This window comes from Hipposideros armiger, unplaced genomic scaffold (assembly GCF_001890085.2).
Source record: "Hipposideros armiger isolate ML-2016 unplaced genomic scaffold, ASM189008v1 scaffold_248, whole genome shotgun sequence".
In the NCBI taxonomy this organism is placed as follows: Eukaryota; Metazoa; Chordata; class Mammalia; order Chiroptera; family Hipposideridae; genus Hipposideros; species Hipposideros armiger.
In genome coordinates, this window is record NW_017731598.1 from 2,481,594 (window position 1) to 2,494,976 (window position 13,383).

The following is a 13,383-nucleotide window of genomic DNA, read 5'->3' on the forward strand; positions in this document are numbered from 1 at the left end:
CAATGATAACACCAACATGGGCCAGTGAAGGGACATCCTCCACAACTAGACTGAAGAACAAAAAGACAACAACTTGTCTGTTCCCCTTCCCTGATTCCCCAATAAAATCTTAAACAAAAACCAAAAAACATTATGTTAAGTGAAAGAAGCCAGACACAAAAGGTCACTTATTGCATGACTCCATTTCTATGAAATGTCCAGAATAGGTAAATCCATAGAGACGAAAAGTAGATTAATGGTTGCTAGGAGTTGAGGAGGAAGGGAGAATAGAGAGTGACTGCTAATGAGAACATGATTGCTTTGGGGAATGATGAGAATGTTCTGGAATTAAATAGTGGGGATGGTTGCACAACTTTTTGAATATATAAAATGTGATGAATGTGAATTACATCTATATTTTTAAAAATGAAAGAGGAATATCTTATACATCAATAGTGTGGTCCACCAGGAATCTCTGACTAATCGCTTTTTTCATAACACCAGCTTGCCTAGACGCTGATGCTTCCTGCCCTGTTAGGTCTGGCGGCAGAATGTCAGGGGTCCCCCCAACAGCAGGCAGCATTCAGCTCCCCACTCCTACCAAGGCAGAGCTGAGCAGGTCAGCCATTCTCTGTGCCCTCTCTGCCCTGCTGCTAACAGAGGACCACAGGACACTCTAGAGAGGGACAACTGACATCAAACATACTGAAGTATTCCTTAAGATCCAGAAGTGCTAGAGAACAGTACACATCCTGGCCAATATTTTATCCAAACAGACCTAGCAGCCTTTCTGCTAACGGGCTCCATGAGTTAACAAATGAGTTCTATTGGGCTTAAATGAGCAATACATTAAAATGACCACTTATAATCTGATTTTAAAGACTTTCAATAATATCCAGACAGATCAGAACCCCCTTTAAAGTGAGCTGATAAGAAAGTCAATATGGAAGTGATGTAAAGTCATGGGAAAGGTTCTTTCCATAATAATTTTTTGACAGATTTCCCTAAATCCAATACATACCTGGTTTCTACTGGGGCCCCCTAAACCTTGTGCTAAGTGCTATGTGCCACATTACCCGCTGGGTGCTGAATAAAGACTTACACGTGAATAAAACCAAATGCTAGACTATAGCCTATAGACAATTTACTCAGTTGAAATTGAATGAAGGGGTTCAACCTCAAGAGGGCTGGAGTCACTGAGGAGGGCATGGAATGCCTAGGCTCAGAAGGACCTTCTCACTTTCTGCAGCTAGATGAAGACTTAGCTACCTCCTGCCAGACAAAACCCTGTATAAAGAAAGCAAGGACCCCATCTCTCAACTCTGTCCCCATCCCCATCTCTCACCCAGCCCCTTCCACATCCCTCCAGGGCCAAGGAGCCCACTAGAAACACCTTAAGTTAGTAAATGTGAGCCCTGAACCGGGTCACTGGTGAGGAAAGCCCTTTGAAAATTAAGCTGGGGTAGATGGAACTTTAATTGAACTGGATAATCAGAATTAAATGCATTTTCTCAGCATCAGCTCTTAGAGGGAGCATACTTGGAGACAACTCATTTATAATCCCAACCATTATGCCGTTTGAAAGAGGATGGTTTTTCTACAACTGGAACAGCTTGGAAAAAAAGAAAAAAGTGGGGAGAGAAAGAGAAAGGAAGAGAGAAGGACCAAAGAATTTTAAAGTGGGGTGTGTGTGTGTGTGTGTGTGTGTGTGTGTGTGTGTGAGAATGAAAGCATGGGGGAGGGGAGGACAATTAACACAGAAAGTTTGAATCAGCCAGAGAAGTAATAACTGCCAATATGGATGTTTAACAGCCTTTCCTCCAACCTTTCCTGGTGACCTGCCTGAGAAGTTTTAGTACAAAAGGACCTCATCGCCCATCTGTTGCTTTGGAACATTTAGAACAAACCACACTGGCACCCTCCTCAGAGGCCGGCCTGTCACCACCCAAAGTGCTAACCTCAGTTACAGTAAACAGAGCAGGGCCCAGGACCAATCTGTCTGGCTGCTTACTGTACAGGAGAGAAAATGGCTTGGCCCTTAGGCCTCATCAAGGAATGCCCACGTTGCATATTGTGTGCACAGCCCTGGGCCAGACTGCATACCAATGGGGCAAAGGGGGGCTTAGGAAGTTATGCTTCCATTTTCTCCTGAGAGTGCTCTGGCCCCATCTTCCCCAGGTGAGCTACGAAGACAGTACCGGCGGCTGAATGATGTTGCAACCATGTGTAAAGAACTAGAAAAGCGGTGTCTTTGGTGGGGCAGGGGTTAAAAAAATGAATAAACTATGCACTCTGGGGAAAGTGTATAAGGTGTGCGTGCCTGTGGGTGTGTGCGCGCGCGCGTGTGTGTGTGTGTGCACACACGGGCATGCTGGTAGGGGGGGAAGGGAAGATGGCTTGCTAGAAGGAAGCACATAATACACAAATACTAACTCACTCAGTGGTTCTGTCATTTTCACCTGCATCAGAATCACCTGGAGGGCTTCTTACAACAGAAACAGCCCAACGTTTCTGGTTTAGGAGGTCTGGGGTAGAGCCTAAGAATTTAAATTTTAACAAGTTCTCTGGAGATGCATGTTGGTTCGAGGAGCATATCTGAGAGCCAGTGCAGTACTTCAAACCCTTCTTAAGCACCTAGTACTTGTAAGAATCCAATCTGAGCATTTGCTCCACCAAAAATCAACCTGGAGAATCCCTTGGTCAGCTTAGCTCTTCAGAGCAGTTCATCTCCTTGGAAGGACAGAACTCGGCCCCCTCTGTATCCCTGGTGAACAGGTACCTGGTCCTCTCCCATCACTCACTATTGGTCCAACCCCTTCATTGAACTGTGAGCTCCTGAGGGCAGGGCCTGTGCCTGACCTGCCATGTAAGCCATGGCCCTGACCCCAGCCCAGATTTGGTGCTTGGGGAATTTTCATCCAGTCCTGTCAGCCAGCCCAGGAAGGAAGATATGTCACTGGGGACAGCCCAGGAAGACAAGAAGAATGAGCAGCAGGTGGCAGAGGAAGTCTGGGTGTATCCAGGGCATCTTCAGATGGAAGAGGGACAAAGATATATGAAATGGCAGTTTTCACCTAAATAAGAAAACTACTGGAGAAAAAAAAAAGGCTTGGGGCAGCCGCGTGGGACGTAAAAGACACCTGTCATTGGCAGGCCAGAGCTGCTCTACCCGGCAGCCCCCAAACAGCAAGCCAAGGTTGGCAGGCAGAGCGGGGTGAGAGCACAAAGGGGCAGAGAGGTAGTTGTGGGCCTGAGGAGAGCCAGCTTATGTCAACAACACGACAGTGTGCAATGGCACCGAGCTTCTTCCACGCCCGCGCCAGCCATGCAGCCACCCAGGCATGCCTCTTTTTACGCAAGAGTAGGATTAGTGAACAAACTGACAAAACACCTTAACTTCCCAGGTGGGCGGGGGGCGGTTTTTTGGAGCTATTTTAGCAGCAGCCCTTACTGTTCCATCTACAGACACCATTCCACCAACTCTTCTGTCTAGAAACGCAATGTGCTTGGAATTTACTCATCACATGAAATATTCAACAATGAAATAGATGCAATTAAGGGAGACATTTAACACTGTCAAGCTGATTAGCGTCCATAGTTCAACACGAAGAACCCAGGACTGGCAGCTGGTCAGCCTGCCCTATAATCTTGGTGTTGCCTTTTATCAGCTGTGTGGCCTGGAGCAAGTCACTTAACCTCCCAGAACCTACAAAAGGAGGCCAATACCACTTGCTTTTTTAACTCTTGGAGCAGGTAAAAAGGCACCAAATGCAACATGTTTTGTACTCTGTGAAAATGCCACTCAGCGACAAGTGCGTCATTATTCTCAACCCCCAAGTCTAACCTGAGCCCTGGAAGGGCTGGCAAGTCTGGGGATCGGGAGAGAGGCAGCTGGTTTACTACTCCCACCAGTCACTTGAAAAGAAACAGCGACAACAATAAAGGCCCCTTCCCCCACTTCTTGTTCTATTAAAATCAACAAGCAACACAGCACCAGATTAATCTCTCTCTAATTACTAAGTTGTCAGTTACTGGGTGAAAAACTCCATAATTTCGTTATCAACCCTACTCCACATATTGATACTGATAGCAGGGATCTAGAATCATAAAAAAACACATTCAGGTCACCCCCCCCCATGCCTGGAGGCACTCCACACACTGTTCCACAATATGAGCTCCTATGACCCTCTGCCTGTATGACCTATTTAGTCCAATGCTTCCCAGGCTTTCACTTTATGGTACAGAGAAAAGAGGTGATGTGTTCAGCACACAGCAGGTCAGATGGAGGGGCCAGGGGCAAGTGACTGGAGTTGGACTGCTCAAACTGGAAGAGGCAACCCGAGCCCAAGGCTGTCTGTCCCAGGCCCCACCCAGCCACCTTGAGCCTGAGAAAATCCATTCTCTGGAACATGGGAAGCTCTGATTTGGTCCAATGACTCTACAAGGAAGTACAGTAAAACCTTGGACTGTGAGTAACTTGGTTTGCGAGGGTTCCTCAAGACGAGCAAACATTTCTAATACATTTTTAACTTGGTAAACGAGCGATGTCTTGCAATACAAGTAGTTTGTTTCTGGAACGAATTATGCTTGCAAACCAAGGTATTACTGTACTATTATAATCCCTGTTTTACAGATAAGGAAACTGAGTTTTGAGAGGTCAAGCCCCTTGCTGGAAAGTGGGCCCTGGCAGTTAAATGTGAGGACCCGCAGTGGTAACCAGGATACTCTACTGCCTCCCATCTCTTCCTGAAAGCTTAGATCTTCCAAAAAACTTCTCCCTGCCACCTCTTCCCAGTTGGGACTGTGGAGCACTCAGTTTCACCCGAGCTTTCCCAGTTGCATAGGTGGACCTTTCTGCGATCTGATCCCCCTTTCTTCTCCTGCAGGAGGTAGGAACACAGAGCAGGTACTGAATCAACCCCAACTGAACTGAACTGGAGTGCAGCCTCCCATGCTGGTCTGGGCCATCACTCTGAGTTACCACTGACTGAGCACCAGGCCACATGGAGCAACTACCTCACCTCCAAACCTCACAGCAACCCTGCAAGGCAGGCATGATCTCCATTTAGAGGGAGGGAAGTGGGAGAGGATCACAAAGGTGAGCTGGCTGGCCTACGGTCTCACAGCTACAAAGAGGGGGAGCTGGGATTCAAAGTGGGTCTGGAGAATCCAAAACCCACACTTTCACTGCCAAGCTGCGTCCTCCTCAGGCAATCTGGGAGTGAGAGGTCTCAGGAAAGATGCAAAGGCCTGAGCCCAAGGGAGAGCCTGGGGGACTGGCCCACTGGTGACCACTATGTCCCAGATTCTGGGTGGGGATAAAATTGATGGCCTGCTGTATACCTCTATACTGTCACTCCTTTGAACCTTAGAGAACCTACTGTATTAACAAAGCTTTTTTTTTTTCCCCCCCTAAGAAAGGGGTTGTGCCTGAAGCTATAACCTTAGTCTGTGGTTAGATTTTTAGCAGAAATGAGTTGACAGCCAAATGAGAATCAACTCAATATAAGAAATATTTGTTAAGAAATATTTGTCACATGCCTTCACACACCAGGCTCTGGAAACATGGTGGAGAAAAAGACAGACCCAGTCGTCTGTCCTTAAGGAGGTTAGAGAGAGCAACAACCGGCCCAGGAGGTTCCAGCAGGCAGTGCATCTGGGAGAACTCTATTTGGGGAGCTGAGAGACCTGGGGAAGTTCTGGTGACCTGCCCACAGCCACCCTGCCACCCCATGCAGCCTCCCTGGCTGCATGTCGCCTCGCTTCCTCGGGCAAAGCAGCTGCCTGCCAGAAACTAAAAGAGGAAGAACAAACTGCTGAGGTCAAGGAAAGCTGCTCCTTGACCCAAACATGCCAAATTAGGACAAAACCAAGCCCCTCCAAATGAAACGATATTCAGCAGAGGCTCAGGAATTTCAGTTTTTTAAAAAAGACAGGTGGTCTTTGGTTTTGTTTCTTTGCAACTGCTTCTTGCAGTATTGCTATTTTATATCTGAGACCTCTCGGACCTGCTGCTGCCAACACGTGTCATCGCTAGAAACTGATACCCCCGCCCCTCGGACAGACGCTTTGGTTTTTTTTGTTTTGTTTTAATGCCATTAGGTCTCATCTCCTGAAACTCCAAATTCCACGAAAACCGCCAACACCCAGCTCTCCAGAAGGCTTCTGACCCGTGAGCTTTTAAAGCCATGCTTCCCACCTTTTACATATCCCGGCATGCACAGAAAATGGCAACATATGCTCGGCCCCCTAGGGGCTGCACACTGCCCACCCCCCAGCTGAGAAGATGGTATCTCAGCACACCTGTAACATCCGTTCCTGATACACCTACTGGGAAGCTCCCAGAGTTTAAATATCACCGAACCTCAAGAGAATCATGACTGAAGTGGAGAAGCCAGAGGGATCAAAGGGTCAGGAAGGCGACAGGCCCATCTGAGGCACAAAGAGAAACTAATCAGAGCTGGTTGGGGACTGTCCCCACCCAGAGGTCCCTGCCCGTCTGAGCTGGCACATCCCACACTCACATTAGAGTCCCAAGAGTCCCAGGAGGGGGAACACAGGGCATTTAGTCACTGCAAAGGCTTTGGAGCCAACAAAGGCCATCCACCTTCCCAACACGGAGGAGGAAGCCAGCATTCCATGTGATGTGGCTCAGGCTGGAGATATAAATAGCTTCTAAAAAGGTTAGCAAAATGCAGATGACAAATCTACAGTAGGTTACTAAGGGAAACCAGGATGCTTAGTGCCAGCATCTCACCTGTTGCAGCTGATGTCTGGAAGGAAGGCTGTGGCTCCTCCCAAGCTCTGCTTCCTAGCCCTTCAGGGATGTAACGTGGGGCTGCAGGGACCAGAAGCCTGGGTGATATGAGTGGGCACTTCCTGGGTGCCCTACTGATGTGCCCTGCAGGCCCCCTCCAAAGTGAAGAAAAACTTTTTTCCTAATCACATCTCTGTCTGCCTTCCAAAAGTCCACTCGCTCTCAATTTCCTCATCTGGGTAAAGTCGATCTGGAAGATATTGTGAGGAATGCTGCCTGAAGGTGGAAGGAAGTCGATGAGTGGCAAAACTCTGGCCCACCCCTTTCCTCTTTCCATTATACCGAGCCCCTGGGTGCTGCCCCATGAAGGGGCATTCCCAGGCTGCCTCTCGTGGAGATTCCCATCTGGAGGGGAAGTGCTTCCCTAAGGGTGCAGAGGGACTACAGGGCAACCACAGCTGCCGGGCTACGTCAAGTGAGAAACAGACTTTGCCTGTCACTGAAAAAGCAACCCCAGGGGACACCTGACTTAAGGATATTTATAGCTCTCATGTATGTGTCCTTGAACTTGTGTGTGTTTAAGCTAACAGCATGCCCAAAAGCACACATATAGACTTCCACACACCGAGGTACTGGCTAAATCTGGAACTCTAGGGAACCCAAACTCACCCCTAACACACTCTCCTGTGTGTGGGTATTCTGGGACCTGGAATAAACTGGGCATCAGTCCTCTCTCTTCGGCGTATCAAGTTCCGCCTTCCTGCCAAGAATTAAGATGTCAGCCTGGAGCCGGCAGCTCCAGAGCAGCTTGCCAGACAGCTCCCCATGGCTCGTCTACACAGATAGCGCGAGTTCTTCCCACTTCCCATGCGCTCCAAACAGTGCAGAGGCAGGAGGGAAAGTCTCACCTCTCCAGTCCCTCCTCGAGCAGACACTGGGGCTGGCAGCAGACTCTGTCAAGTCCTCAAAGCCCAGCAAGAAAGGAGAAGCTCCACTGAGGCCTAGGCCGGAAGTCAGACCCCTGCACAAGGCCCCAGGGAGGAGGAAGGCGCTGCCCTCAACTTCCACTCCAAAATGCTTGGCAGTCAAAATGTCAGCTGCTCCTGGACCACCCAGGGGCTTGGCCAGGAAAGGGGGCCTCCCTTTGGCAGTAATGCTAATGAGTGTGTTGGGGCTATTGAAGGATGTCCCCAGGCAGAGCATGTGACGTGGCTAACACTAACCAACACACTTACATTTATATTTCTCCCTCTCCCCTCTCCCTCTCTTTGTCCCCTCTTCCTTCCCCCCTCTCACTCTCCCTCTCCCCCAGCAGCCGCAGAGGTCAACAGGGGAAGCAGCCTGCTCTGGAAGGCAGGTCATTTACTATAGGCCTACCTCAGAGGTATTGCGGGTTCAGTTCCAGACCACAGCAATAAAGCGAGTTGTAATCGTTTAGCTGGTAGAAGGTCTTGCCTTCAATTTATAAAAAAAACGCAACACCTGTGAGATACAATAAAGTGAAGTGCAATAAAATGAGGTATGACTGTACAGTCATTTCTTGATTTTCCTAATATACGAGTATAAATTGGGCAAATGTTTGCCTATGGCTTTGAACTTTGTTGGGGTCAGAGTTAAGCACATTGACTAGAAGTTCCAACCAGAGGGAGGCGCTGTTGCTGTTATTCAAACGCAGTGAGTGCCCCTGTGCAAAAGCAAACTTTTTGTAAAAAGCAACTGTGGGCTTTCAGTGCTGTGCACTTCCTCCCCATCCCACCTTACCTCCCAACGTATTGGGTTGTCGGAAAAGTCATGACGTAATTTTTCTCTGTTTTTCGTTGCAAAAATGCATCATGACTTTTCCAACAACCCAATAGAATCAACTGGAACCTCCACACCCCACTTGTTTCTCAAACTCTACACTGAACTCTTGGTTTTTCTAAGAGTTCCTCTTACATCACGCGGGATACAGGCTGTGATTAAGAAAGGAAACCATATTAAAAAGAAAAAAAAAAAAGGAAACCATATGACACAACAGGGCACTTAGATCAGGGTGTACTCAACTACGTCCTTGAGTCCATCCGTGATGGGGACTGTGGGAATTATAAAGTGCAAAGCTGGCTACACCTCTGCTGAGAACAGTGTGGGGTCTGGCATCCTAATAGAATTGCTATCAACTCCAGGCATAACACACTGTCCTCTTTCACCTGCCATCCCTTCCGCCCACAAAACTGCCCAGAGTGGAGAACAATAATTTCTCGTAATATTTATTACACATATACTACCAATGAATGAAGAAAAGTGTCTGCTTCTTTTACATACATTAAACAATATAAGCTGACCTACAACACTACACAGTATAGAGTCTAGTTATTCACATTTTTACTAGGTCACAAAGAAGGTAAATAACTTAGCTAGAATCACAGGACTGGTAGAGCAAACAGGAGATCTGAGCCCAAGCCTGTTTTGTTCCAAAGCCAAAGGCTTTCCTCTGCTGCCCATTAGGCTTACAAATTCTCTCTCTCTCTTTCTGTGTGTGTGTGTGTGTGTGTGTGTGTGTGTGTATTTATTATTGTTATTGTAAGGTTAATCTGATATGGATTCGTAGATGTATAGAGGTATGGAGTCTTAATGACCAATATAACACAGAAATTGGCTACATAACACGCATGAACAGGCATCTATCTGTTCCAGACACTCCACCTATGCTGTCATCAGCTATGGCAAATCTCTATCTTAAATTCACTCTTTTGTACCCCCCAGGTGCTTAGCACAGCGCTAGGTGCATGGTGGGTACCTGTCATGTAATCTCACTGATGATTACTTTGATAAGATTACTTATGAATAATAAACTCTTCAATGCTGAAAGGTGAATTATCACTAACTTTGATCCAAAAAACAAAAGTCTTAGGGCTGGCCGAGTGGCACGTTGGTTAAGAGCTGGCTTGGGAAGCCAGAGGGCCCCGGTTCAGATCCCACATATGAGGGCCAGTGACACTGCCCTCTACAGCTAAGATGCTGAACCTGGAGATGGGCTGCCGTGAGTCACCGGCGACAGCGTAGGCTGCAGCCCCTGCTGCAGTGGGTTGCCATGGGCTACTGTGTGTAGCCAGCAGCCAGCGTGAGCAGCCATCCAGAAGCCGGCGACTGATCTGCCTCGCCCGGGAAGAGTGCAATGATGGTGCCAACTTGGGCCAGTGAAGCAATGTCCTCCACAACTAGACTGAAGAACAAAAGGACAGCAACTTGTCTGTTCCTCTCCCCCAATAAAAATCTTAAAAAATAAAAATAAAAATGTCGTAGACATTGGGAGAAACACCAAGGGTGCCTAATGTACATCTTGGCCAACAGACAAGTTCCATCACTGGGTAAAAACAGTAATATACTATTTGAACCTTACGCACAGGTTGATCCAACTTGTATGCCTTACAATCTGCAAGGGAATCAGAAATTATGATGACGTATGGGAAGCCCTGTTTTTGTGTGTGGGCCCAAATTTGGGTGACACATTGGATCTGGGTTCTCCACTCTGTAGGGGTGGCATATAACCCCTCTCACGAGAATGGCTGTAAAGATTCCAAGTACCATGTCTACGGACACACAAGCAATCCAGTCAACCCAGGTGGTATCTCAGCACCTCCCATAGTTTCCTGTGTATATAACCACCCCCGACTGGGGCAGATTGAGGTCCTAATCCCAGCAACACCTCTCAGTAGCTGTGTGATCTTAGGTTAGCAACCTAACTTCTCTGAGCCCCAGTTTTCTCATCTGCAAAGATGGAAGATCACCTATCTCATAGGGTTGTTTTGTGGAGAAAATAACATTTGCCCGATGCCTGATATGCAGAAGGAACTCAGCAAATATTAGTTTGGTTTGAATGTGCATAGAATAGCTCTGACATATACATGTCCTGCTGAATAGGGCTCATGGTCCAAAAATGGTCATGGTGACAAGTAAAGGAGGAAAGGAAAGAGGGAGAGTGACAGAAATGAAAATTAGAGACAATTTTTTAAAACCTCTCTCCTTTCAACCAATAATTTCAACCTGTTGTTTATCAACTGTACTGCTTAAACTTTGGTCTTATTTGATTGAATAAGTTCTGCCTGTTGCCCCTCCATACATTCTGATAGAAAGAATAACAACTACAAGACAGACAACCAAATGGGGCCCTGAAGACTTGGCTCTACTGACTTGAATCAGTTTGGTGAAAGGAGACAGCCTCAGGTACCTCCCACTGCCAACAGTTTATCTTCAGACGCTCCTGTAACTTAACAGTTCAGAAACCAGAGTCCACATCAAGGCTCACCCCTACCCCATAAGACATTTTTCGGAATCTAACCTGGTACCACAATTCTGAAATCCAAAACTAGAAAAGCCACAAAGGACAGCTCCCCTTTATTGAGCACCTATCTAGTATGCGCTAGTCTCAGTGCTAAGCATCTGGCATCTAATGTCTGCACAGAGGAATGGTCTGAATCTTTTAAACCTCATTTTACAGATAAGGGAACTACTACTGGACATTCCCCAAAGACACTCTCTAAGCCCCTCAGCTCCTCACATGTCCTCAAGGACTCAAGCCTGCATGACATGTGGAAACTTCAGGTCTAATCACAGGGCTGGATTCTGCAAAACTTCATCACACACAATCATCTTAGCCTCACTGCAAATCACTGCAGAAGTGGGTCTGGGAAGAGGGTGAAGCTGGGGGGGGGGCGCGGGGGAGAGAAACAGAGAGAGAGAGAGACAGAGAGAGACAGAGAGACAGAGAGAGGAGACCTTAATCCTTTAGGAGCCACCTCTAATTTGCAAATAATGGTCACAGGCTGCCTGGAGGAGTATGCCATTTTCTTTCTGCACAATAATCTCTCCCAGAAAAAAACCCAGACAAAAGTGACCTGGCCTATCCAGGGAAAAATAAAAAATAAAGCTCTTCTTCCAAAGATTCACACTGAACTCCTAACCCTTCCTGCCCCTCCCTGCCCCAGAGAGTGGCTAGATCTTTGTTGTTTCTTTTCTTTTTTCCCTGTGGTCCCCTGGTAACACAAATTACGTTTTCAGGGACTCGAGTCCCGGAGTGCAGTGATGTTGTAATAAACATAACCAGGACCAAATGCCTTCCCATCATATTAGATGATGCCATTTTCCACCAATCAGGCTCCTCTGGCAGGCGGACCACTCACCAATGAGGGACCAGACGAGGCTGTGAGGGGGAGACCTGGTCATCCGCAACTAAAAATAAGGGCGCTTCACGATTGGTCGCTGCCACTTTGCAACAGGAGTTGGGACCCACACACCAAGCACCATACAGAAGGCACACACAGGCAAAAACTTTCACAGCCCAGGGGTTCATATGAGGTGGGCTGGTCAGGGGTTGTTGGATATTTTTCCTTTTCCTAATTTGCTGACTTGAAAAAAGCAATAAAGACTTGACCCAGAGGGGCCCCTCGCAGACACACCCTCCCTCCTAGACATCTCAGTTCCCAAAGGCCCTTCGCAGCCACCCTGAATCGAGAAAGGAAAAGGGGTGTAGGCCAAGGGCCAAGACACTCACCTGTCCAGCTGTGTCATAGAGTCCCAGGAGGTACTGCTTGCCCCCTACGGTGACGCTGACTGCAAGGGCAGAAGCGGGGGCAGGGAGAAAAGCTCACAATTACTCTGGGGCAATTTCGCTCCCCACCAGGACCCTCCTTTCCCAACCCAGCTGGAGGCAAGAGGGTGCTCGAAGGGAGAGTCATCCCTTTTCCCTTGTGCCCGGCTCACTGTGAAGTGGCTTGAGGTCGGGGTGCAATGTGGCCCCTAGCTGCTCACTCCCTTCTCCCAAGTCCCTTAGCCACGTCTCTCTCGCCCAGTCCCCCCCCCTCCCCCAGGTGTTTGGGGCAGTAGAGGAGGCGGTTGTGGGATGGGAAGGTCAAGGAGGTCGGCCCAGGACCCAAAGGGGTTGGGAAGTGCGGGTAGTTGGCACTGGGCGCGGGGGTGGGGGTAGGGGATACGAAGACGGGTCCGAGTTGCCCGCGAAGGGGATGGCTTAGAGGCAAAGCCTAGGGGTGGGGCCGGGCGCCAGGCAGAGGGCGCGGCGGGAGAGGGGTGAGAGGCAGCAAGGGGGCTCCACCAAAGTTGCTCCAAAGTTCCCGGCCCGCGGAACAGCCCCTTAGTCAGCAGTTCCGAGCCTTACCTGCGTAGTGGTCGAAGACGGTGGGCACGTACTCCTCCGGGAAGGCGTCGTTGGCATAGCTCATAAGTAGGCACGTCTTGCCCACCGCCCCGTCGCCGACCACCACACACTTGAGCATCAGCGCGCCGGGCCCGTGAGCCATGCTGCAGCCGGCCGGCCTCCGGGCATGGTCCCCCCGGAGCCCCCGCCCCGGCCCCGGGCTCAGCCCCAGCCCGCCTGGGGGGTCCGCCGCCGCCGCGGCTCCACGCAGCAGGACCGCCCCCCCGGCCCCATGCAGCGGCTCCCCCGGCTCGAGGGGAGGGGGCGGCGGGCTCTGTGCGCTGCCGCCGCCTTGGTTGTTGCGCGGATCCCTGCCCGGGCCCCGGTCGCCGCGTCCGCCTGCTGCCCCCGCCGCTCGGCGCCCGCGCCCTCTCCCCAGCTCTGCCTCCCCGGGAGAATCCGCTGGATCATAAGACTGTCGGGCCCCAGGGGAGACCGCAACTTTAGGGAGGGCAGA

The 13,383-nt window shown here is 49.3% G+C and overlaps 1 protein-coding gene across 2 annotated transcripts in view; it reads right to left on the reverse strand.

The window, feature by feature from the left end:
* The window catches only part of RHOQ (ras homolog family member Q), a 38,268-nt gene extending 25,135 nt beyond the window's left edge, over positions 1-13,133 (reverse strand). Inside the window, exons 1-2 of one of the 2 annotated variants that reach the window (XM_019655871.1) lie at positions 12,888-13,133; positions 12,267-12,325 (exon numbers count right to left, since the gene is read on the reverse strand). In XM_019655871.1, coding sequence (XP_019511416.1) covers positions 12,267-12,325; positions 12,888-13,029 — 201 coding nt within the window. In that variant the 5' untranslated portion in view covers positions 13,030-13,133. The remainder of the gene's footprint in view (positions 1-12,266; positions 12,326-12,887) is intronic. The other variant, XM_019655872.1, reaches the window with a different exon arrangement.
* Positions 13,134-13,383: the final 250 nt, after the last annotated feature.